We start from the raw sequence: 26,809 nt of genomic DNA, 5'->3' as shown, positions 1-26,809 counted from the left end.
CCTCTACTCTCATTTACTCAGTACTGCTTTTGGTCCTTTTTAAATGTCTGGGTAGGAAAATGGTGGCAGCAGCGAGGTGTTGTTGCCCCCCTGAGACAGAACTGGTGCCTCCCCCTTTCTATGGAAATATCAGCTTATCCATGGGTCAAAATCAATATTTTTGGCTACAAAATCTGCCCTTGACTTATACAGGAGGTCAACTTATACTTGAATAAAAATTGTACTTGAGGGATTGGAGTAGTTTAGGGGAGCTAGAACAGGTTGAACAGCATGGATGGATTTGACTACACCCCCTCATAAAGTAAGTATTGTAATAATGAGATAATGGTTATTAATTTTTAAAGGAACTCTTTCTAACTTTGTATCTAATACAACCTGGATTCATTTTTAAATTCATTCCATAAAAGGAACAAGGAAGGAAATTGTTTACCCCTCAAACAAATATTTTCATTTAAAACTTAGATTTAACTAAATTGATGTCTTCCATGTTATGATGTGATACTGTCACATCTATAGAGAAGTAAGGCTAAGGTATATGTGATGTTATACAGTGAAGAGAAGCATGGAAGTAGTCAAATGGCTGTCCTGGCATTCTTGTCAAATCTTTGTGGGATTATGGCATGTCAATATTGTAGATTCTCAGTTGACTGTCACCCAGGGGGCTTGGTAGATGTCAGATAAATGTCGTTTCTGGTTGCTTGAGAGCTACAATTAAAAATAGGCCTAACATGTACCACATAATATATCATACCATAAGCTTTGCATTGATATGATAGTAATATTGGAATGTAGTAATTAAAAGCAAAGTTTTAAAGTTAAGAGTAGAGACATCACACAGGCAATAAAGATCTGCATAATTAAAGCAATGGTATTCCTTGTAGTAACCTATGGATGCGAGAGCTGGACCATAAGGAAGGCTGAGCGAAGGATGATAGATGCTTTTGAACTTTGGTGCTGGAGGAAAATCCTGAGAGTGCCTTGGACTGCAAGAAGATCCAACCAGTCCATCCTCCAGGAAATAATGCCCGGCTGCTCACTGGAGGGAAGGATATTAGAGGCAAAGATGAAGCACTTTGGCCACATCACGAGAAGACAGGAAAGCTTGGAAAAGATCATGATGCTAGGGAAAATGGAAAGAAAAAGGAAGCGGGGCCGACCAAGGGCAAGATGGATGGATGTTATCTTTGAAGTAACTGGCTTGACCTTGAAGGAGCTCTGGTGTGGGCTGGTCCAGTTATTTGAGAGTTCTGGTTGCTTGTATTCCTATTAACGGGTAGTCTATGCAGATCAGCTCTCCTCCAATTGAGTAGCTCTGAGTGTTTTGGAGCTAATATGGTGTTGTAGTTTGAGTACTGTATTATGACTGGAGACCAGAATTCAAATTCCTGTTTAGCTGTGGAAACCCATGGGGTGATCTTGGGCTATTCATGCTCTCTTAGCCTCAGTTGAAAGCAGAGGCAAATCCTGATCTAAACAAATCTTGCCAAGGAAAACTTTTGCCTTAGGACCACCATACATTGGAAAGGACTTGAGGGTGTAGTACAGCAATGAAGTCTTTTGACTTCATTGTTCTGAACATATTATTGGACATGTTGATTGACGCTGAAGACCAAGACATCTAAAGGGCACCGCCAGATTTACAGGTCTAGTACTCATTTGAGGCCAGGAAGGTGATTACATTAACCATGGAACTGGCCTCAAACTGCTCTATGGTTATTTCATTTCTGGGAAAAGTGTGCACCAGTGTTTCAATGGCAGTGGAGGTGAAAAAAAGTAAAGTAACAGGAGCACAGGTAATCAATTACCTCTCTCAGGGGATCAATTGGCTCCCTGTGGGGCATTTTCAGGCTGTCCTTTTACCCCATGTTCCAAATTATACAGAGTGTATCAGCAAGGGTGGGTGTATACAATACACTATGTTTTCTACACAGCTGAATTCATCCTGAGAACTGGACAAATTGGGATCTACTGCAGCACATTAAAGGGCTTACCTCAGAGTTTCCTGTTACTTTCTTTAATGTACTGTATACCCTTTAATTTGTGCTGCAGTGCACATTGCCAGTATGTATTTTGTGACCACAACAGTTTTGAGTTGGCCTGGAACTGCATAAATGGTCAATGTAGACATGGCCTGAGTCTCTTCTTCTTCTTGGCTCATGGCAGGGGAGGTCTCATTCTAAAGGTGTGAAAAGTATAATTGTACACTAGGTTTCTCTTTTTACACGACACTACTGATTGGTTCAGTAATATATCCCCTCATATTAACCTGTTGTTAACATGTTATCATGTTATCCAGAGTCTTACACCTGTCTTGTAAGCATCTAGGATTAACCCCATTTGGAAAAAGTAAGCCTGGTTGTGGATAACATTAAAGAGATGCAAACAAGAAGGATTGCAAAGCCAGCAACTTTGACAAAATGAAAGTAATGTAATAGGTGTGTTGCGCATTTGCTGCTGGGGTTGAGCCGTTACTGGAGAACTCATTGCTTGAAGGCAAGCCAAGCCCTTCATGAAACATTCTGCCTTAATCTTTGCATTCTCATGCAACCAAACCCAGCACCTCAAACACATATAAGGAGACGTCATCCAGTCCCACATCACAGGGGACTCTCAATCTCCTCCAACCTCTACTCTTCCCTTCTTGCTCCACCACTTTGCCATCCTTATTTACTTTTCTCAAGGAGCCATAATGAGCCGGCAATTTAGTTCCAGATCTTTTTCCACAGGTGGAAGAAGAGGCTATTCTTTTCCAGGCAGTGGCTTCAGAGTGGGCAATGGCTCAACTTCCCTGGTTCCAGTTGGAGGAGTGGGAGCTTCCTCTGGTGGCTTTGGCAGCAGAAGTCTTCACAGCCTTGGTGGAAGCAAGAAGATATCCATGGGCATAGTTTCAGGTGGTGGAGGAAGTGGAGGTTACTTTGCAGGAGGTGTTGGTGGAAGAAACCTGGGCAGTGGTCTAGGATTCAGCAGTTTTAGCACGGGTTATGGGGGTCTAGGAAGTGGGGTAGGCTTTGGTGGTGGTGCATGCTTAGGAGGTGGTGTTGCTCTTGGAAGTGGTGTTGGACAGGGTGGTCCTGCCGGAGGCTTTGGTGGCGGAGGATATGGCCTTTCAGGCCCAGGTCCCTTGCCAGCACCAGGACGGATCCATAATGTTGTTGTTAACAAGAATCTACTGGCTCCGCTGCGTGTGGAGGTTGATCCAGATATTCAGAGGGTTCGAACGCAGGAGCGAGAACAGATCAAGACCCTCAACAACAAATTTGCCACTTTCATTGACAAGGTAAGATGGGATAGAGAAAATATTGGTCTGGAGGAGGAACAAGAAAGAGGAGAAAGAGCAGGAAAGGAGCGCAAAAGTTATTTCCATATAGTTGTATTTTTTAAAAAAACAATGTAAAATATGGATAGAAAAATCTCACATTTTCAGTCATCTGAATACTGCTTGTACTTTCTTTCATCCTTAGTTTATATTGGTTGCAAAACTTTTTTTTGTTCCTTCACTGAAATTCATACACATGTTTTCAAATGCTTGAATTTTTCCCATTGCCAAAGATATGCTTCTGCATATTTTTTCAATTGTATATTCACGTTTGACAACATATTTGACAATGATTTATTTTCTGAAATGTCCTATCAGCCTGGCAAATGTACTGAGTCTTGAAACACTGATGTACATTTTTTCTTTTAGCAAATCTCAAGGATGCTTTTTCAAGATAGTTGAATCCTGCAGAATTTTTCCCCATCCCTAATGTCTAGGATGTTAAAAGTATTGGCGTGATCTTTTGTCTGTTGACAATGGTTTGGAGGAGATGACATGTTGGTAGCTTTCCAATACCATAATTCTATTCCTTGGGAGGTTTGTTAAAAGGTTAAACTGTATGATTATGTTTAAAGGAATTACCAATGATCTGTGAGCTTTTAAAGTTACCAATCTGGATGTTTCAGGTTTTAGTGTGATGTCTTATCATCATGTTCAGGCACATGTGGGTAGAAGGATATTAGTTAGTTTCATTTTCTCTCACACTGGGATGTTCAAACCTATCCTCTTTTTTAGATATGACATTTGCAGATTTTAGTCAATTCTTCAAGCAGTATGTAAAGTGAAATTCTCACTGGTTCCCACCTGGCAAATCCATTAGGTTATTTCCACAAAGAAATAGATTGCTTGTATTTCCCTGTTATACAGGGGTTAAAGATGAGATGCCCATCAGGAGAAAGCAGATGGTAACTCTATTTCAGAACAGTAAGCAATACTGTCTAGGTAACTTCTCAGGCATACCTCTAACTAGCAAGACAGTCATATTTATCTACTTTAAAAATACTGGTCAAATTGTGATCCTTCACAATTAAACCCCCAGATGCCAAGGTTATTGTGAGAGATGATAGGAGTTATATTCCTACAACACCGGGAGGACCACATAAATCCCCATACCTGACAGACAAGGATATGGTGATAAGCCACAAAGCATTTGACCTGCAAGAACATAGCTATTCTGCTCCAGAACAAATAATTTGCAGCCAAAATTCCTCCTGAAAAATATGATTTCTCTCCCTGATGTTTATGAGATGCAGCTGAATATATAGCCCTGCTAGGCATTAACTGCAGATTTGTACAAGAGCTAAGCCTTCTGGGTAAAATAAGAGCTGTAGCAAAGTCATCCCTTGTCTTCCCTTTTCTTTTTTGTGTCATCGTTCTTTACAAAATCCTTTTGTAAAGGCAATGCAAACTGTTTTTAAACAGGTGATGCTTCTAATTACTTTCAAATGGAACAGAAATTAAATGTTGTGAATTCATGATTCTTGCTGTAATCATGAATTCACAACATTTAATTTCTGTTCCATTTGGAACTTGAGTTTTTCAAACTGAAACCATTTCGGATGTAGCTTTTTAAATGTGTATTTTAAGAGCTAGAGTTATTCTTACACTTTGGATTACTTTTATAGCTGTAATGATAAGTGTTTGTTGGTTAAATTCAGGAGGCTGGTTGCTAAGAAAAATGCAATACTGGCAATACTGTGTGATCATGGTGGTTAGTTGCTCTTCTCCAACAGTCTTTCTTGTTTTTGCAAACGCTCTCATGAGTCCAATTGTTGAAATTCCAGGGAACTTCTAAAGCAGTGGGTCTCAACCTGGGGTCCCTAGATGTTTTTGGCCTACAACTCCCAGAAATCCCAGCCAGTTTACCAGCTGTTAGGACTTCTGGGAGTTGAAGGCCAAAAACATCTGGGGACCCCAGGTTGAGAACCACTGTTCTAAAAGTATTGGTGATAGAGGAGGTGTGTGTTTATCTATCAAGCTTAAAATAGCTCTTTGCATTTTTGAGTAACATAAAATCTCTCACCTTCTGCACTTCACCTGCAAAATTAACATTAAACAGTGTTCATATTAGGAATGTCAATTTAAGAAAAAACCCCCCATAGGTTGTAATTCTATATGCCAGGTATAAAGTCTTTCTTTCCTATGAAAAGCTATTGCCGCAAGTTGTGTATGATTAATTTACATCATATGTGCATATTTATGGTACAAACACCATAAATCATTTTAAAAGGAGATGCTGCTAGAGGATGCCATGTACTGAAGTTTTACCTAAGGAAGGCAGGATTCATTGGCTAACAGGAAGAATAATATACATAGCCTTGGAGAGGGGAAAATAGGGAAAAAAATCACGTCTGATTCTTCTATCAGGTAATATATTTATTTAGAGCAGGGAAAGTTGACAGGAGAGGGATGGATTTTCGAGCAAAAAATGTTCAAAGAACTACTGTCCTTACTAGCTTTTTTGTTGTTGTCCCCCTTGGTCCTTCTCTTCAGAAAGATAGTTTGGTTGGAAGTGTTTGGTTCTACATCAGCAGAACCAAACATCGGTTGGAAATATGATCTCTCAGCTGGTCTCCTTACCAGCTGTTATCTTCAAAATTCTTCAGCCAGTTGTCTGTGTGTAGCTATAAAGAGGAATTCTGCCTGAAAATCAGCCCTGGTGCCCTAGGCTTGCCTCCCCAGCTAGAACACTTACCTGTGTTAGTGGATCTTAATTCTGCAAAGACAGCTACTGGATTGCTTTCTTAGTTGATTACTTTTAGAAAAGTGAAAGCAAGAATATAAAAATGTTGTTGCTTTTTAAAAATACGCTTAAGTTTTAATGATAAATATACATGCCACAGTAGATATTGTCTTGAAAGATGCCTTCCTTCCTGTGTGCAACCTTAAGAGAAGAAAGAATGCTTCTTCTGAAAGGACATCTGTGATCAGTGCTGTCATTTAAATGATACACACAATCAAAACATTCTGCTACATCATTCATTGGATGAATATTTTAACTGAGCAAAAAACCTTTAATCCATTGAACTAAGCACTTCATTTATCATATATTGCAGTCATTTAAAAATACAGTCACTGAAACATAAGAATTTTATGCCAGGCACTAATTCAGGGCTTATTTGTTGCCTTCCATGTACCTGACTAAGCACTATAACAAAGTAATCAAATATATCTGTATTTGATCTCTTCAGTGTGGCTATGGATGCATCTACACTATAGAATGAATGCAGTTATACAACATTTTAACTGTTATGGCTCAATGCTATGGCATCCTGGGAGTTGCAGTTTTACGAGCCTTTAATGCCAAAGAGTGCTGGTGTTTCACCAAACTACAGATCTCAAGATTCCATAGCATTGAGCCATGGCAGTTAAAGTGGTATCAGACTGCATACATTCTACAGTGTTAATGCACTCAGAAAAAAAATCATTCAATTCAGTTTCATACTGAGCAGAATAAGATGAATAGACTAACTCTGATATTGTTCAGAATGTGGAGGTGGGGAAGGATTTACCTGAAAATAAATGCCATTCACCTCAGTAAGATTTTTTCTGAATGGACCTACACAGGATTGTGGTTCCCTCCACTGTTTTGTCAACAAAGGGGGAAAAAAACCTACATGTATGTGTGGCTGGAGTCAGGTATGTGCATGTGTGCTGGAAATGAAATGAATGATGGATAAAAGTGGACGTTAGGTTTTCATATTCATATGGTTTTTATGCCATGCTATGAATATATATTTCTCAGGGCCATTTCCTTCATTGACTTTTCAACAAATGTGTTAAAATAACCATAGAACATTAATAAACATAGGGAGTTATTTTAACCATAAAAATGATGGGTACCCTCAAACTCCAGTATACCGTTGTAGAAACCATACTGTCACCTAAGAAAAATTGGAATGTGCTTTAGCCACACAAAAGTGAAATATGGATCCTTATAATCTCTGGCCAGCCTTCCAGTTTATTAACTGGACCTGGAAGCAACACTGAGTTTCAAAGATTCCTTTTAGTGGCTATGGTGTCCCCGCCCCCAGAAAGCTGGGGGATCTGGTCTGCTTTTACACCAATGGCCTCATCACATTGAGGTCCTTGATGTGAGGATAGTAGGGGGACCTGTAGGGCAGCGAGGCAAATCATGGGGCAGCAGGGCAAATCTGTCACCCAGCACCCCACATCACCACACCACCTGCTTATCCATCATACACCTGAAAGCATAGCTTTCTTGTGTGATCCCGCACTGTTCCCATGGTTCTCTACCTCAGCAAGAGTAGTCTCCCATTTTCAGGTTTCCCCTTCCTACCATGATTACTCAATAAGCATGGAGCTCCACTGGATGTAGATGTGCACCATGGGATGAGAGCTGGCTGGCTCCGTGCAGGCTGCACTGAGGAAATGTCATAAGACAGGGAATTCATCTAATGTGATGAGGTCCCAAGTTGTTCCTCTCATGTGATTTTATTATTACAAAAAAACAGATAGGCAACAGTCAATAAAGCTACCCTATTTTATCCTATTCCATGCCTGATCGTTTTATTACTTGGGATGGTCAACACACAAATATACATGCATGTGTGTGTGTGTATATTTATGTACACACACACACATATCTAATTTTATAGTATTAAAACCTTAATAAAGGAGCCCTTTTAAAGCCACAATCCCCATGGAATATGCATTACCTTTATCTCAGCGATATGCATCTTGCTTTATTGAAAAATAGCTAAGGTAGCTTTCAAACAAACAAAATACAATTTTAAGGCAGAGAGGCACTTGTGTTTGGAAATCTGTTTAAGGTTTTCACAATGAATGTAGGTGTAGTCCTATTTATATGGGAAATCAAAAGATAATAATATTTTTGTAGAGAAAAGGGCTCATTAAGACAATATGAATTTTATTTGCCTTTCTTTTGGGAACGGGCATGATCTTAATAACAAGCTGTCTGAAGTAGGAGGGAGCAGCTGTTATGTTTTAGTAGCTAGACTGTGGCTAGACTGTGTTCAGTCAGGTGTTCATTTACTAGCAGATTTATCAGGAATAGAAACATATTCAATCCTCAAATAATCAGATTTTCAAATTATTCCAGAATACAGGCTTTAGACCATGGGAACCACATATTGTTATGCAGCCATAGGCATTCTGGGTGGCCCTGGGCAAAGGACTCTCTTTCTCACGGCTTCACCTCCTTCATCTGCAAAGCCAGTATTATAGTAATAAACAACTTGGCCTAAAGGGGTGTTGTAACAATTTACGAGATAATGATTTTAAATCTTGGCACAAGAGTACAGTTTAGTTGCCAGACAATTCTTTAGTTGCTAGAGCTTGGAAAAGTTACTTGCTTGGATTCCACACTAGTTAAAGGGAATAACTATTCTAACTTCTGCTCCCAAAATTTGAAGTTCTAAGACTCTTGATGGCCAGGTTGAATAGCCATCTCTTAGGAGTGCTTAGTTATATATATTTTTATGACTGGGGATTGAACCAAATGGCTTGTCCAGTGTATCTCCTCTGTAGAATTAATGTTTTTTGACACGACTAACATCTATGGCTGAATACCATGGGGGTTGTAGTTTTACAAGATCTTCAGCCTTCTCTGTCAAAGAGTGTTGATGCCTCAGTGAACTACAATTCCATAGTTCCCTAAATTAGTGGAAGAGAGCAGATTATTGCTCACTAAACTGAACAGTGGACCTCTGTGTTAGTTATGGGAGAGGACTGTTCCTAAAATCAGTGGTATTAGCCACTACTCTGTACCTTGTTAAACATCAAGGTGAGAGTGTCCTTGGATATTACTTTCTGTGTTTGTATCCAAAATTGTGGACGTGCATCCATTCCTTTTTTAAAAATAATAATAATAATGCTATGCTTAAAATACAACCTTGGCTCACCTGTTCAGAGATGTCCATGTTTAAGGATCAATGAAAGAAATGATTTTTTTATCCATATCATGGATGAATGAGCACAGAGCACTTAAAGCCCACACATAGATATCCAACCACCACCAAGTTTTCATATGATAAGGTGAAGTCCAAAGCTTTTGTAGAGTTGACACATGCTCTCAGTTGGAGACAACTAATAGATATGTATTGTAGGACAGAGCCACTGTTTGGCTTTCCACATGGTATCAAGAACCTGGATGGAATTTCATGAATTGAAAAGTTGTGGTCTATAAACAAGAAACGGTAGTTCTTATGTATCCTGTTTTCCCAGTTTGCTCTGGATTAATAAAACATCTTGAAAGATTTGGACCTTAAACTAAGTGCTGGGCTTCCAAGTGCTTCCAAGTACTTCCAAGTGCTGGGCCTATGGGAATTGACTCCTGGGACTACTTCTGAAGTCAAACCCCACAGCCATCCTGGTTCTTCAGGTTTCTATAGCCCAAAGGAGCTGGACAATGGGGTCCAACTCCCTATTTTCCCCCAAAAAACTTACCAGACTTTTCCCCAAAAAACCTTACCAAAAAAACTTTCTCCCCAAAAACCTTACCAGATGTGCAAAAATGACATCAGGAGGTGGGAGGAAGGGAAATTCCTTTTCACCTTACCTCCTGACACCTCATTTTCACACATCAGGAGTATTTTGTAGATGGGCCTGCGCTGCTGGCAGGCCCCTCTGGTAAGTTTTTTTTTGGGGGGGGGGATTGATGGTTGGAAGGGAGCTGGATGCCATCTCTCAAAGGAAAACCCAGTGTTTGGCTTGGGGGTGAGGATAGAAACCCGGGAGGATGCTGCCCAGAGAACATGGGAAGCTTCCTGTGTTCTCATTGAGAAGAACAGAAGTAAGCTGAGTGGTGACACTTTATCTCGTGGGATGTGGAAAGCACCCATGGATTCACCATGCTATCTGGTGGATCCTCCCACTATTGCTTGTAAATTGGACCACAATGTGATGACTTCCTTAGAAGAGGCCAATTTTTCCAATTTTTCCAAAGATTTATCCATAATGATAAGAGTCCTATCATAAGATTGTACCATATAGAAACATACACTATGAGAATATCTTGACCTGAGATCAGTGACTTAGCACATTCTCTCCACACTGAGTATTGAACTCACAAACTAAGCTCAAGAAAGATAAACAGATGCCTCCTTTTCTTTGCTCTCCTCATCATGTTTCAGGTGAGATTCCTTGAGCAACAGAACAAAGTATTGGAGACCAAGTGGGACTTGCTATACCAGCAGGGTACTCCAGCTCTGAGAGACAATCTGGAGCCACTTTATGAAGCTTACATTGACACTCTCCGAAGGCAGTTTGAGAGCCTCACCAATGACAAGAACCACCTGGACATAGAACTGAAGAACACACAAGAGCTGGTTGAGGATTTCAAGAGCAAGTACGTAAAAGGGAGAGATGTGCATGGTATCTGGGAGACATCAGATTTCACCCAACAGAAGGCAAAGCGATGCTATTTCTTGTTCTGGCCGGTTTTTCTCATGCTACTTTTAAACATCTTCATGGTTGTTGTTATTTTCTTACTGCCACTTGTTGATGTTCTCATTACCACTTACTGTAATTTCCCATTTGTTTCCCATCTTCCACTTCACCTCTCTTCACTTGGTTCAGAGCATCTCTGCAAAGCTATTGCCTTTCCTTCTAGATGTTTGGTCTGCACTATGTTGGGCTCTGTCTTCTGCACTTACTTTTACATTCTCAATTTCTTTGATGCCCTGCATAAATCCTGCCCTCATTGTACTTCATTTGTTGAAGATCAGCTCCTTCTGCTAACCCATCTCTAAGCCTTCAAACTGATATTCAGTTCTGTCTGCAGCAACCTCCCTTGATTATTTTGAAAAAGCCATCTCTTTCTTCTCTTTAGATAGCTTTTTAATGCTAGAATCCTATTTGTTAATCCCAGATAGAGGATACTCCAGGAAGAAAGATTCTGCCTAACTATTCCTGATTGTGAATGCTGTTCAAGAGAGGAATACACTGTGGTGGAGTCTCCTTCTCTAGAGATTTTTAAGCAAAGGCTGGATGTCCATCTTTCAGAAATGTTTTGATGAGGTGTCCCTGCACAGTTTTGGTAGTTATTGAATACTGATCAAGAGGTACAGCCAATTGATTGAACAGGTTTACCCACACAGGCATTTTCAAAGTTTTTAATGTTCACCATGGAGTCTTGCCTTGCTTCAGTGAATAGGCACTAATGTTGTTTACAATTTACACATCCATGTTAAAATACTACTTCATTCCCACCCATGACCAAAGTAGAAGACCTTTAGTTCCTCCACAAGAATGACTGGTAATCAACATGTCAGTGCTACAGTGAACTTATTTTGGATTTGAGTGTGAACTTTAATGGAGCTGTGTTATTGAATGTTTTCCGGGCTGTATGTCCATGATCCACTTCTGGAACATGGCCATACAGCCCGGAAAACACACAATAACCCTGTGATTCTGGCCATGAAAGCCTTCAACAACACTTTAAAGGAGCCATTCCTTTATTACATTTTTAAAAAAGGTGATGAGCTTATTTTGATGATAGGGTTCTGTAAAGTTTAGTATAAAACCCAGAATGCATTCACTGTCCCATCACCATGGAAGTTGGATGCATTAAAATATACTTGATAGAGAATGAGTCTATTCACAACAGAGATACAGAGTGACATACATCTTGTTCCTTTAGGAAAAAAAATATCATTGTTTTCTTCACTGTGCAGTATTTGAAGACAATTTGATTTTGAGAACTATTCTTTTACAAAAAAAACCCCCTCACAACTTTTTGTGTAGAATAAGAATTATTCTGAACAGGAATGTCATTTTCCATACAAAAATGCTGTTTTCTATGCAGGAAGTCTGCTTACTGTACAGAATTGTTTCTGTCTGCATGTAAGTTTAAGCATTTTTCATTTACTATCCCTCTCCCTCTTCCCATAAATATTTCCACACACTTTCAGGTGAGCATTTTTGTGTACTGTTTATACTGCTTATATTTTTTTAAATAGCCTTTTAGTTGAATCCATTTTTGTGTTCACTTTTTTCAAATGTACGAAATGTTGTGGAAGTATGTACTTTTTGTCAACTGTCTTACAAACTTCCAATTTTGAAGTATAAATGCATTCTGGTTAATATTTAAGCTTAGAAAATATTAATTTCCTAATTTTAACTTGAATTGTAAATTGAATAAATTACACAGTTCGCTATTTTTGAAGCTAGATATTAGACTCACCTTCTGCAAAAACATCTAAGAAAAGCCATTGTGAGTTATTAACTGGTTAACCCTTTTTTCAGATGCTTGAGCTGCTACAACTGAATTTTTACTCTTTGATATTAGTAAGTCTGATTAAATACAGTTCAGTAACATGCATATGACTGGGCCACAGTGTAGACCCCATCTACACTGCCATATAAAATCCATATTATCTGCTTTGACAGTGTAGACTCTTATAATCCAGTTCAAAGCAGATAATGCGGATTATCTGTTTTGAAAGTTTGGATTGTATGGCAGTGTAGAAAAGCCAAAGACTCAAACTATTAATACAATGACTTCTTTGAAAGGAAGAGCAGATAAAGATTGGAGAGACCTGAAAGTTCCAGCAAGGAGAAACTCAGTCTCCGCGATGGAGGAAATTAATCTCCGAGACCTTCTCAGAGAGATCCAGAGTGTCTCGGGGAAACAAGACATAATCCAAAAAGAAGTTCAGGCAATCGCAACTAAACAGGATATTCAACATAAACAATTCCAGGAGGAAATGGCTGAACTCAAAAGGGAATTGAGAGAGGAATTGGGTTCCTTGAAGGAGGAAATCCAAAAAAATGCAGACGAGATTCAAGATTTAAAAATAGAAAGCGCAAAGGCAGAGAAAATAAATAACAAACTGCAAAGGAAAGTGGAATCGATAGAGGCGAGAAGCAGCAGGTTGGAAAAGATGCAAGAAAGGATTGAAACAAATGAGTCAGAATATCAACTCAGACTCCGTAATGTTCATGAAGAACAAAAAGAAAATATTAAAATTATAGTATCACAATTGATTGCAAGGCTAATGGACTGCCAGGAGAAAGAAGTAGATCTGCAAATTGATAAGGTCTATCGTATAAACACTAACTTTGCAAGAAAGAACAAAGTAGCAAGAGACGTAATTGTACACTTTGTCAGAAAGAGTTTTAGAAACGAAGTTCTGCAAAACAACAGAACCAAGACTATGACATATAATAATAAAAAGGTAGTTATCCTCAGAGAATTTCCCTTGTCAGTCTTGAACAGAAGGAGGAAATATTTTTTTCTCACGGACGAGCTGAAACGATTGCAGATAAGATTTCGATGGGAGAAATATGAAGGCATCATGCTAACATATAATGGCGAAAGGACCTAGATTACGTCGGAAGAGAAAGCGGATGAGTTTTACAGAAAGTTAAAAAAAGACCTAGCCCAGATACAAACACCACAATCGGCTGGAAAGGAGAAAAACCCTAAGAGTTCAAAAAAAAGGAGATTTGAGTCACCAAAAGAAGACTGCACCACTTCGACGTCGACTCGGGTAGCCAAAGAAGATGAAGCGAGCAGACTATCGGATAAAGAGGAGGAGGAAGATGAAGAACCTTTAAATGAGTGATTTTAAACAACCAATAAAACTTTTTTCAAACAATATTAACGGTTTGAATGTCCCCAATAAGAGAAAGAGAGTGTTTAACTATTTAATACATAACAACTTTAATATCATTGGTTTGCAAGAAGTCCACATTTCCCAAAAGCATTATAAATATCTAATAAATAAAAAATTAGGAAAAGAATACTTCTCCCTGGACAGGAAAAAAAAAGGGGAGTAGTTATATATGTAGATGAAAAATTTAAATCGGAATTGGCATTCAAAGATCAGGAAGGAAGAATAATAGCGACAAAGATCAACACAGGTTCTGAAACAATATTATTATGCAATATTTATGTACCAAATGGCCCAAAAAGGAAGTTCGTGAAATTGCTGAGACAGTATATTACCCAGAGTAACTTTGACCATATGATCTTAATGGGAGACTTTAATGGTATAATAGATAAGAAGCTGGACAAATCAAATGTACAAAAGAGAAAGGAAAACAACTCACTCCCACAAAATTTTATGGTATTTAAAAAAGAATATGATTTGCAGGATATATGGAGAATTAGAAACCCAAATCAGAAGGATTACACCCATTTTTCAAATAGGCATAAATCCTGGTCTAGGATCGATATGATTTGGGTATCAAAAATATTGGCTACGAAAATTAATGATTTAAAGATCATATCTAGAGATTTGTCAGACCATAGCCCATTAATTATGGAAATAAACGTTAGGAGTACTACTAAAAAATGGAGACTAAATGATAATATGATTAAAAAGGAACAAGATATTATTAAATTGAGAGAAATGACCAAAGAATATTTTAAGTTCAATGATATACCGGAGACAACACCTAAAATTATATGGGATTCCTATAAGGCGGTGGCCAGAGGATTTTTCATCCAACAAAAAGCAATAAAAAATAAATATAAATATCAAAGATTAAAAGAACTACAAACAGAGATCGATAGAAAAGAGATGGAATTAAAAACTAACCCAGGAAACGAGAAAATTTTAAAACAATTAGGTATGTTAAAAAACCAAAAGAAAAATTGGGAATTAGACAAATTAGCAAATCAGATAAAATGGATAAAACAGTATGGATATGAAAATGCCAACAAACCGGGAAAATGGCTATCAAGATTAATTAGGAAAAAAAGGGAAGCGCAACAAATATTACAAATCAAATTAAAAGATAGAGAGATAAATACTGATAAGGAGATAAGAGAAGAATTTAAAAAATACTATAAACAATTATACGACAAAGATCAAATTAGCCAAGACGACATAGTAGAATATCTATGCCAACAAAAACTACAAAAGATTACAGATGAACAGAGGTTAAATTTAAATAAGGTAATAGATATCGACGAAATTAAAAAGGCAATAAAGGATCTAGATGCAAATAAAGCGCCAGGCCCGGATGGGTTCATTGCAGGCTTCTATAAAATTGAGCAGGACGTAGTCCTTCAACATTTAAAAAAAATAATGAACCTGGCCCTAACTGATAAGACCATACCAGATACCTGGAAGGAAGCTGAAATCATAATGATACATAAGGAGGGGAAAGACCCGAGTGATGTAAGAAACTACCGTCCAATCTCCCTGTTAAATACAGATTATAAAATCTTTACGAAAATATTAGCGAATAGACTAACAGAATTTCTACAGACATGGATTGAAGAAGACCAGACGGGGTTCTTACCAAATCGTAGTACAAAAGACAATGTTAGAATCATTGTAGATGCCATTGAATATTACGACCAGAATTGCCAAAAAGAGGTCGGCTTTCTATCGCTTGATGCGGAGAAAGCCTTTGATAAACTCAATTGGGATTTTGTAAAACTGTTATTAAAAAGATTTCGGAATGCAATTCATAAATGGAATACAATCGATTTATAATCAACAAAAAGCAAAATTAAGGATCAATGGCGAAACAACAGAAGAATTTGAAATAAAAAAGGGCACTAGGCAAGGCTGCCCGTTATCCCCTCTGATTTTTATTTTGGCGATAGAGATACTCCTAAGATCAATCAGGAAGGATCCAAACTTAAAAGGCATTAAAATTGACAAACAAGAAATTAAAATACGGGCATTTGCGGACGACTTAATTTGTATAATAGAAAACCCAAAATCTAAATTAAAAGAATGGTTAGAAAAAATTGAAAAATTTGGCAAACTAGCGAGAGTGAGTATAAACAAGGACAAAACGGTGATCATGACAAAGAATATCTCTTTAAAAGATCAAGAAGAAATAAAGAGGATATCAGGCTTAGAAATAGTAAAAAAAATTAAGTATCTGGGAATTTGGATTGGAGTCAAAAATAACCAACTGTTGGAACTAAATTATAGTATAAAATGGAAAGAAATTAAAAAAGATTTAGAAAACTGGAAGGACTTAAACCTGTCTTTATTAGGAAGAATTGCGACTGTCAAAACGAACATTTTACCCAAATTACTTTATTTATTTCGGAATATACCTATTATTAGAAATATGAAGCTAATTAATGGGTGGAATAAGGAAATAAGTAGATTCATATGGAAAAACAAAAAACCCAGAATCAAATTAGCAATAATGATCACCCCAAAATCAAAAGGTGGATTCGGCCTCCCAGATTTTAAATTATATCATGAAGCCTGTACGCTAGACTGGATTATGGATTGGGTAAAATTAGAAAAAATCAAAATCTTAACACTGGAAGGTTACGACCTAAGAAAAGGCTGGCACAGCTATTTATGGTGTGACCAATTTAAAACTGAAAAAAATTTCGGAAATCATTTCATTAGATCATCCTTAATCAAAACATGGATAAAATACAAGAGATATTTTTATGGGAAAACCCCACTCTGGTTTTCACCCTTAGAAGCACACCAGAGAAGACTTCTTGGTTGGAATAACTGGCCGACATATAGGGAAATCCTAAAGAAACCCCTTAGAACAGAAGAAACACCTCAAATTGAGGAACTAAAGGAGCTTCAAAAAGGATATAACAACGTATCTTGGTATCAGTATTTACAGATAAAGGAGAGTTTTAAAAAAGATAAAGAAGTAGGGTTCAATTTGTGTAATGGATTCTGGGACAACATACTTTTAAGGAAAAAAAAAGTCATAACTCTACTATACAATAAATTATTAGATTGGGCAACAGAATCTGAAGTAGTCAAAGAATCAATGCTAAAATGGTCAAGGGATGTAGGTTGGCCGATTTTAATGGACGAATGGGAAACAATCTGGAATAAGAAAATTAAATACTGCCTAGCAACCGATCTTAAAGAAAATTGGCTAAAAACAATACATAGGTGGTATCTAACACCAAAAAAAATAGGTTATATGTTCCAGAATATAGACAATAGATGCTGGAGATGCAAAGAACAAGTCGGCTCATACCATCATATGTGGTGGGGCTGTAAGAATATTAAAAAATATTGGAAAGTAATTAGAGAGGAATGTGGAAAAATTTTAAAAACCAAATTTGAATGTAAACCAGAAATATTTCTATTAGGACTATCCCCTATATCAGATAGCAAGAGGAAAGATATAAAGGTAAATAGGAACAATGCTGAGAAAATCTTCACATTTTTAGTAACTGCAGCTAGACTTGTAATAGCGAGATATTGGAAAGGAACAATTATCCCAACTAAAGAAATGTGGCTGGAAAAAGTAACAGAGATTAAGAATATGGATAAATTGACCTACATGGTTAAAAAGAATACCGGACGCGCCATGAAGGAAACGGACTGGTCAGACTTTGAAAAGTATCTACAAGAAGAATTAAGAAGGTGATGAATAAACAGACTGAACAGGAAGACAGAAGAGTGGAAGTCTACCCCCCCCCCCTCCCTAGTTAGACAACCTTTCCCAGTTCCTTTCCCTTCCCTTCCTCCCTGACAACCTTCCCCCCATCCATTCCATCGTCCCCGATGAGACCCCCATTCCCCACCCAATATCCTCCCCATCCATATCAACCCCATTCTCTCCCTTTAGTCCCCAACTGAGTGTACTAAATTTCAATAAAAAATCATTTTAAAAAAAAAAGAAAAGCCAAAGACTCCACTGGACTCCAAGGCAGCCTATTCCTCTGCTGACGAAATTCTTCCTAATGTTTAGATGGAATCTCTTTCCCTGCAATTTAAATCTGTTGTTCTGTGCTATTGTTTGTGTATGGTGTGTGGTGTTTTCTGGATCATAACTAGTGTGCTATAAAATCAATCATGAAACTAGAGATAGCAAATTGTCTTGAAGTAGTAACCTCTGCCAAACTTGCAGGATTTCTAAAAGCTTATAATGAAGATATATGCACTAAGTAGTATAAAATATGTCAATAATGAAGGTTTTGGGGGGGGGGGGGCTGAGTACTATTATGTACTGAAAATGCTATTTCTGAGGCAAAAAATGCTGTAGCCTGGGATTTATTCTCCTCAAAATTCATGTGAGGGTTTCAATACGAAAAATGCTTTCCCCTGTGCAGAAAGTGTTGTTTTGGGTGCAATGATACCAAATTGTTAGATAGAGTCTGAATCACTGATGGTTCAAAATTCCATTTGGTAACACCTGGTAGAATGTAAAACTGAAATCAAGCATACGAGTAACAATGTCATACTTCTAACAGGTACGAGGATGAAATTAATAAGCGTACAGCTTGTGAAAATGACTTTGTGGTGCTCAAAAAGGTAAGTGCCATTGAGCTGTATCCTCTATTAGACTTCTGCTTAGAGAAGAGATGCAGTGGAAGCAGAGGTGTCGATCGCTGTCTCCACTGCATTGCCCCAGAACCCCAAAAACGTGCTCTGAGAAGCTGCCAATAAAATGAAAACATAGCTCAGAACTTCGCCAGGCAGCTACCAGGACTATGACGTGTTGGCATCAAAGTGAAAGAGAGAGTGAAAAGCTTAGCATTGCCAACAGGGTCCAGTGGATTTTGGCAAATGATTTTAGAAAAACTGAGGATGGAATGATTACTCTTATTTCACATGGACTGTGATCCAAAAATGTGTATCTATGCAGTACAAGAGTAACAACAAATATCAACAGCCTCTATTTCTAACATTCACTGTCACAGCAACAAGCATACAGAAGATAGTTTTTGCCATTGTTTTTATATGTTAGGAGTGAAACCAAATTTTACACCTCTGAAATCTAGAAGGTTTCTCATATCCAGATAAAAGTGTTTTTAAAAATTCGATTGTTAGGATGTTGTTTATTTTATTACATTTGCAAGCCTGTTTACACAAAGGACATGATTCTTGCATTCACTTGTAAGACATTTCCACTTCATTTAGTTTTATAATTTGTTCATTGTCGATAATCAAAATGTACAGTCTACACTGAACTGTAATGTGGATATATTCTACTCCATAGTAAGAGCAACCTTTTGCTGAATAGTGATCTTATGTTCCTTCCTCAGGATGTGGATGGCTCCTACATGCATAAGATAGATCTGGGATCCAAGGCTGATTCCTTGACTCAACACATTCAGTTCTTAAGAGCACTCTTTGAGACAGTAAGGAGTTTTTCATCCCTCATTTATCTGTTTGACTCCACATTTCTGTACTATCTTCAAAACCCAATATCCATGGTTTTTAATGTGGGTAACAGATCTGCTGATTATAACATAATCTGATATGTGACCAATGTGCATGTTAGCATATATGGTGGGCACCATATAGATATTATAATGTATGTATTTTAGTACAATAAACTGGTGGTTGTCTTTTCCCAAGGTTGACTCATTTTTTTATGTCAGGAGCGACTTGAGAAACTGCAAGTTGCTTCTGGTGTGAGAGAATTGGCTGTCTGCAAGGATATTGCCCAGGGGACGCCCGGGTGTTTTACCATCCTGTGGGAGGCTTCTCTTATGTCCCCACATGGGAAGCTGAAGCTGACAGATGGGAGCTCACCCTGCTCCCTGGATTTGAACCCACAATCTGTCAGTCAGCAGTCCTGCTGGCACAAGGGTTTAACCCATTGAGCCACCAGAGGCTCCGTTGACCAATAATATTAGGTGTGATCTGTGGGCCATGTGTAATTCCCAAAGTTATTATCATTGCCGCCAGGAACCTACAGCAAAATTCATATTTAACATGAGCACTAAAAGGCTCCTTCCATCCTAAACTGATAGCTGAAATCATTATCACTTCCACAGGAATTATCTCAGGTCCAATCCCAGGTTAGAGATACCAACGTTGTTCTACAAATGGACAATAATCGAGATCTGGATCTCAATGGCATCATTGCTGAAGTCAGAGCCCAATATGAAGATATTGCCAACAGAAGCAGAGCTGAGGCAGAAACTTGGTATCAAAGCAAGGTGAGAGTCTCTTTAACAACTGGTGAATACATCTCATTGCCATTAAAAGAAAAGCCTCCTGAAATTTGAAATGGAAATCCTCCACAATTTAGAAATTCACATTGGCATTGAAAAATGAGTTCACTGTCTCCCAGTCCCTTAATTTCATCTGCATACATTTTCTTGTCTTAGACAATGCAGTTCTGCTCTAAATGTTTTGGGAAATGAAATGGATAATCTATATATATAAAAGGGTAATGAAATTTCGGCCTAGGACAAAACAACAAAACTACACATCCCAGCAACACTAAACTTGGCAGCACAACCCCTCATCCATGCCTCTACGTTCATACAACAAAAAGCTCCAGCTACTCCAGAAAACGGCCAGGCTTTGAGACTGCAAAGCTATTCACTGCTATTCCACCTGGCCAACAAAGGATTCCCATAAGCCACAGCAACGCGTGGCCGGGCAAAGCTAGTTTGTCATACAAAGTGAAAGATATCAGAATACTTTTCTGGCTTGATTGTAATGTCTGTTTTTCATCTTCTCTATCACTCTATAATCTGAAGCTAACAAGAACCTAACCTGACACCAAACAATTCCTTGATCTCTCTCTCTTTCTCTCCTCCTTTCTCTCTCCATACTTCTCTCTGAATAATTTAGTTTGTTATTTAGGGGAGATATACTGACTGTTGCTTTGCTTTGCTGCAGTATCAGGAACTGCAAACCACAGCTCAAAAACACTGTGATGAACTGAAAACCACCAAAGATGACATTGCGGAGATGAGTCGGGTTGTCCACAAACTTCGTGCAGAAATTGAAATAGTGAAGAAAGCGGTAAGATACAGCATTTTGTTTTCTTATCACTTAGGGTGTAACTATGCTAGGGCTATTGTTGTTTAGCTCAAGTTGGCTTCAACATTTGGTGTCCCTATGAAGGAGAGATTTCCAAGACTCCTTTCTACGTTTATTTTTCCTATGATTTCATTCTCTACAGTTCTCAGTCATTTGTACTGCATATCTGGGCAACCAGTTCTTAATCTGATGATGTAGGCTAGACACCTGCAATGTTCTTACTACAACAACTACAACAACTGTGGTTATATTGAAGGTTCCCCAGGAACCAAGAATTTAGGATGTGGAACTGGAGTATATAATGCAGAGTCTGTGGTATGGATAAAGCTGGCCAGTCAACAGAATATCAGAAGAACCAAGCACTGGACATGTCTTTTCTTTGTATTTGTTTGACTTCATAGCTACTTCATCCAGACTATGTCAATTCCAGGATGACGAAAGTGCTACTACTAGCAATAAAAGTACAGTCACCCCTTTAGCCTCATTCCTAATTCCGTAAAAAGGACAATTGCACCATTGGCAACAAGGGGACAATGCAAATACCAATGAAAGCAGCAATATAAGAACACAAGGGCACTATGAAAGTAAAGTGGCTGATTGCTCAGGATCTAGTCTTAGATCAGTGTGTAGAATACTTTCTTTTAGGCTTTTACTCCTAGAATCTCTCAAGAAACATAAGTAATGACCATATTGTCTAAGGATTCTAAAGATTGAATACTTCAAAATTAAGGTTTCTAAGCTCTGTCTGGAACATCTACAGTAAACCACCCACTGAGAGGGCCAAACTTGAGTTGTTATGTGCTTTAACTCTGATTTATAGTATTTTTTTGGCAGGGATTTTCTCAGCAAAGATTTCTTCAGATAAGGTTTCCTGTTGTTTTCTCTGGCTGAGAGAGAGTGACTTGCTCAAGATCACCCAGTCATTTTCCATGGATGAATGAGAATTCCTGTTCTAGTCTTCCACTGTCCTAGTCCAATGCTCAAGCCACCATACCATTTTGACTCTCATCTTTGAGTATGAACAAAGAATGTTACCCAGAAAGTCCCTTGAAAGAAAAATATATTTGAAAGAAACATCTGCCATCAAATTATTTTCATTTTGAAGAGCTCATAAAGTTGCTTGGGGCTTTAACCATGCTGAGGACTGTGTCTCTTTCCTGTGATATAGTATTTACAGATTGAAGTAGGAAGCTAAGCCTTGTTCTTAAATGCCAGATTAACTAAAGGAGACATTTCTCCTTTCCTGTTTCAGGTTAATGGTCTGCAGTCATCCATTGCAGAATCTGAACAACGTGGAGAGATAGCCCTCAAAGATGCTCAGAAAAAGCTGCTTGACCTGCAGTCTGCCTTAACATCCTCAAAGGATGAGCTGGCTCGTCTACTGCGTGACTACCAGGAACTGATGAATGTGAAGCTGGCTTTGGACGTTGAGATTGCAACTTACAGGACTCTGCTGGAGGGGGAGGAGAGCAGGTAGGTACAGGCCAGGAAATCAGACATATCTGAGAGACCAAGACAAGTACAAAAGTTTTTTTTCCTTTTTTGGTTAGCATGTGTGTGACATTTCAAATATGACTTCTTATTCTGATCAAAAGATTACTAAGTCATAACTGACTTGTAAGTTTGGCTAGGATTGTGGAGAGTTCTTTCAGCAATAACAGCCAGCCAGTTAAAAGCAACATAAAATAAATGGATTCTCAAGGCCAGAACTGATGGAAAAATGCCCTTGGAAAGGAATACCATAAATTGTAGGAGTTACTAGGCACATTGTATGTTTCTGTGTTTGATGTGATCCACAGAATTTTAGTTGCTTGCTTCACGTAAGACTTCACCACACTGGTGACTACAAGCATCACAGGATGCTTGCAGCACAGCTGATTGCTGGAGCCCCATTCCGCTCATCATACAATGCATACTCGCTTCCAGTTGGGCACCGTAGATCAACTGCGGTGCAAGTGTACTATGATGCTTTGTGATTGGGAAGCATTGCTGTGGGCAAGATTGGGTGTGGGACACCAGGATTGCTCTGCTGCCTTGTGGATTCACCACGGAGTCTGGTAAATCACCCTGCTGTCCCTCATCAATTTGATGAAGTCCTTATTCTCATTTTATCATGGTTCCCTCTCAATTTCATTTTCCATGCATTTAAGATAGCATATGAAGAATAATTGTGTTCTTGGAGGGGCAGATATATCTGATGAAGCTCATTTTCTCTGTCAGTTAGATAAATTCCTATAACAAAGACAGATATCTGGCTGGTCTGTCAAGAATTGCTCTTATTTCAACATGGTGTTTCTCTTTCCCCTATTATAGGATGTCAGGTGAATGCCCAACCCCTGTTAACATCTGTAAGTATAACACTTTCACTATTTAGCTAATTTGAAAAGTTCACTTGTTGCTTGAGAGAAAGAAAAGATATCTCACCCAACTTTTCCATTCTTACAGCTGTGATCAGCAGTTCCAGCACCATCAGTGGTGGTGGTGGAGGAGTCGGATACAGTGGAGGAAGTGGATACGGCATTGGAGGAGGAAGTGGAATGAGCCTTGGTGGAGGGGGAGGGGGATATGGTGTAGGAGGGGGAAGCGGGTTGAGCCTTGGTGGAGGGGGAGGCGGATATGGTGTAGGAGGGGGAAGTGGGTTGAGCCTTGGTGGAGGGGGAGGGGGATATGGTGTAGGAGGAGGAAGCGGGTTGAGCCTTGGTGGAGGAGGTGGCAGTGGACACATCAATACTGGAGGGGGAAAAATCAGCCGGTTTAGCAGTGGAGGCAGCCTGAGTGGTTCAGGAAACATCGCTAGTGGAGGATACAGCTATGGAGGGAGCAGCTCAAGCATTAAGATCTTGCCAACCACAAGCACTTTCAGCAGAATAAGCAGCTAAGGTTCTGTTTCAAAAAAGTGTGCCATTCTTACTTTAAGAAACAACAAAAATGTCCTACAATTACAAAACTCCATATTATGCAACTCAGAGATATATACTAATATTTTTCCCAAATGCAATATTTCCTCAACAATGAAATCGTTTAAAATATTTCATATGCAATTACAATGTTCACTATGGCCTTCTCTAAGCTGAAAGATTTACTTGTTTGTGCACCTTGGTACCATTTCAAACTCAAGCTAGAGAATGGTGTACTGAATACTCTTTCCCCTGCTAAATTGGGGGGGGGGGGGGGGAAACGGCTCTTTGCACATACAAAGCCACTTAGTAAGAAGGCTGTATATAGGGTTTCTCCCTTAAAGGCTGATTTTGTGATGTATAAGCACTGCTGGTTTCCTAATAACTGATGGAAATGAGTATTCACTTACAGACATTGAACTGGCAGATGCTATTCTGACTGCATGTGGTTTTAGCTGTCTCTGATCAATTCAGTTGAACACTGAGCCACATAACAATGCAGATGGAAGAATGTATCTTCACGATTCTGTAATACTTTCAGATGTTATGCTTTATCTATTAATAGGATATTGGCTCTAAGGCAGCTTTTCATTGTACAGTTGCTCAACTCTTCAGCAAACAGGTAGCATAGTCTGTTCCAGGATTTCTGTTTCTTCATTTTGTCCCTAACTATAAAAGGACAGCACCACAAACTTTTTCTAACAAAAGAGAAAGGGATTCTGAGTTATAGCTAAAGCAAAATAAATAAATAAAAATAAATAAAAGCCCAAATAGCATAAGAACAAAAGAAGTGTTGTTTCTGAAAACTCCCATGCCCTAAAAATGTTTTATAGTAAATTCTGTTTTTAAGTTCACATATGTTTTAAAGCAGCTTTCATCCCTTTTCAAGTGTTACATATTGCTAACAATGAGCAGCAGCTCAATTATCCAACAAATTCATTGTCTGTTTCATGTATCTGATATAATAAACTCTTGTCAATAAAAAAGTCATACAGTACTACAATAAACCTGTTAGTTTTTAAGGTATCCTTTGTCTCTTTATTGTGTTTATAGCTGAACATACAGAATCACTATACAGAATGGAAGAAAGACTTTTGTGGATTGAAGTGTTCCTATTTACTTTGCTATCTGTTGACTACACAAAAAGGGGCTGAAATGTCACTCATGATAAGGCATTCTGCGAATCACGTATTTGAAGTGTTAGGCAGGTTTTGTATATTCAGAGAGTGGAGCAAGAAAAGGAAAGACAATGTTGCATGACACAATATTTCTCTCTCTTTTAAGGTTGATATGAAGTCAACATCTTGTCAAAATTTTAAGGAAGTTGAATTAGTCCCTTAAGTTTGCCAAGAAACAGAACCACCTCCTTTGGGCCTAAGAGAGAATCCTATTAGAATAGCTGGAAGTACTGTTACCAAGATATCTTAGTCTTTGCAATGTTCATGTACTACTTTTTTTGGTTACACTGTTCTGAACAAGTTTCTGAATCGCCACAAGGCATTTCAAAATCTGCTTACTACAGATCAGTGGTTCTCAACTAGTGAGTCCCCAGGTTTTTTAACCTACAACTCTCATAAATCCCAGCCAGTTTACCAGCTGTTAGGATTTCTGGTAGTTCATGGCCAAAACATCTGGGGACCCACAAGCTAAGAACCACTGCTACAAATAAATGAGTTTTGCCGGTATACCTCAGACCAAAGTACACCCGTCATATCACCTCCAGTATTATTATCTGTTTCTAAGCAAATATCCATATGAGTATCTGTTTTTCAGATATGAAAGAAACAGTAAACACCACCACCCTTACAAGAAAATTATTAGTGCAAAGCTTATTAGAAAAATTGTGGCACTTTCCTCAGGAGAGAGAGAGACTGAGGTGCTTATGGTAGCTCTTCTTACTTGCTTTCTAATACTCTCACACACAACTCACTTTGCCCGCTAACACTAATTCACCTGATATACCCGAGAAATTTTTCCATTGCCAGCAGTAGAACAAGGTAAAACTTTCCAGTCCAGCTGTACATGAAATGAATAGGAAGCACCATCTTGGGACCACCTTGCTAAGGATTCTTGAATTATTATTATTATTATTATTATTATTATTATTATTATTATTATTATTCAGAAGGAATCAATCATGGAAAACGTTTCTTAAGGATTTGTCCACATTATCTATAAGTCCTATATTCCATTTCAAAAACATTTTTCATTTTTCAATGCCAATGTGTATTTCAAAAACATGTACATGTGAGTAGATTAATAGGTACCGCTCTGGCGGGAAGGTAACAGTGCTCCATGTAGTCATGCTGGCCACATGACTTTGGAGGCATCTATGGACAACGCCGGCTCTTCAACTTAGAAATGGAGATGAGCACCAACCCCAGAGTCAGACACAACTAGACTTCATGTCAGGGAAAAACTTTTACCTTTACATTTTCTAACATTTCTGGTGTCTTAGGCAATAAAATACTGCTTTGTGTGGAAACGTAAACCTTGTGTGTTTGTCCTTCTGTCATAACTACCTTATTTCATCAATTGTAAAATGCCATTGATTGTAAGAAGCAGCTCCAATTATGAGGAAAGAAGTGTTTTCAATATAAAATGTACCCTTTTATCTGAGCTTTAATTTTTTAGTCCGCACCCCAACTTTACTTGTCTTGCTGTCCCCAAAAAGCCTCCTTGACCCTGCACCCGATACTGCTGCCACCTCCCCAACCCCACAACTTTTCTGCTGCTACTGTCTCCAGTCCAGATGCTGGTTCAACATGGCTAATGCACACAGCTCCTTCTCTCTGGGCTGCTTTTGCTGGTCTTTGTTGCTGTCCTCACCTTAGGACTTTATCTCATGGGTGTGTGTGTGGAGGATCATATTATAATGGTGTTAAGTCCTGTAGTATTATAAAGCACATAGTTCCGTTTGT

The 26,809-nt window shown here is 38.5% G+C and overlaps 1 protein-coding gene across 1 annotated transcript; it reads left to right on the top strand.

The window, feature by feature from the left end:
- Positions 1-2,446: 2,446 nt before the first annotated feature.
- Positions 2,447-24,914, top strand: LOC100560629 (keratin, type II cytoskeletal 4). Its single transcript, XM_062970872.1, has 9 exons — positions 2,447-3,277; positions 10,432-10,646; positions 18,459-18,519; positions 19,254-19,349; positions 19,992-20,156; positions 20,848-20,973; positions 22,244-22,464; positions 23,305-23,339; positions 23,437-24,914. Exons 1-9 carry the CDS (start codon positions 2,690-2,692, stop codon positions 23,868-23,870), a joined length of 1,941 nt encoding a protein of 646 aa, XP_062826942.1. The 5' UTR covers positions 2,447-2,689; the 3' UTR covers positions 23,871-24,914.
- Positions 24,915-26,809: the final 1,895 nt, after the last annotated feature.

This window comes from Anolis carolinensis, chromosome 2 (genome assembly GCF_035594765.1).
Source record: "Anolis carolinensis isolate JA03-04 chromosome 2, rAnoCar3.1.pri, whole genome shotgun sequence".
Lineage (NCBI taxonomy): Eukaryota > Metazoa > Chordata > Lepidosauria > Squamata > Dactyloidae > Anolis > Anolis carolinensis.
The sequence above is the reverse complement of the archived record's forward strand: the minus strand, read 5'-3'. Positions and strand labels throughout refer to the sequence as shown.

What these genes read in the sequence shown, in the direction of transcription:
- LOC100560629 (XM_062970872.1), top strand. Translation starts at nt 2,690, where the DNA reads ATGAGCCGGCAATTTAGTTCCAGATCTTTTTCCACAGGTGGAAGAAGA. An exon ending in ACTTTGTGGTGCTCAAAAAG is followed by an intron (nt 18,520 to 19,253) that starts GTAAGTGCCATT and finishes TTCCTTCCTCAG; the next exon opens with GATGTGGATGGCTCCTACAT. An exon ending in TTGAAATAGTGAAGAAAGCG is followed by an intron (nt 20,974 to 22,243) that starts GTAAGATACAGC and finishes TTCCTGTTTCAG; the next exon opens with GTTAATGGTCTGCAGTCATC.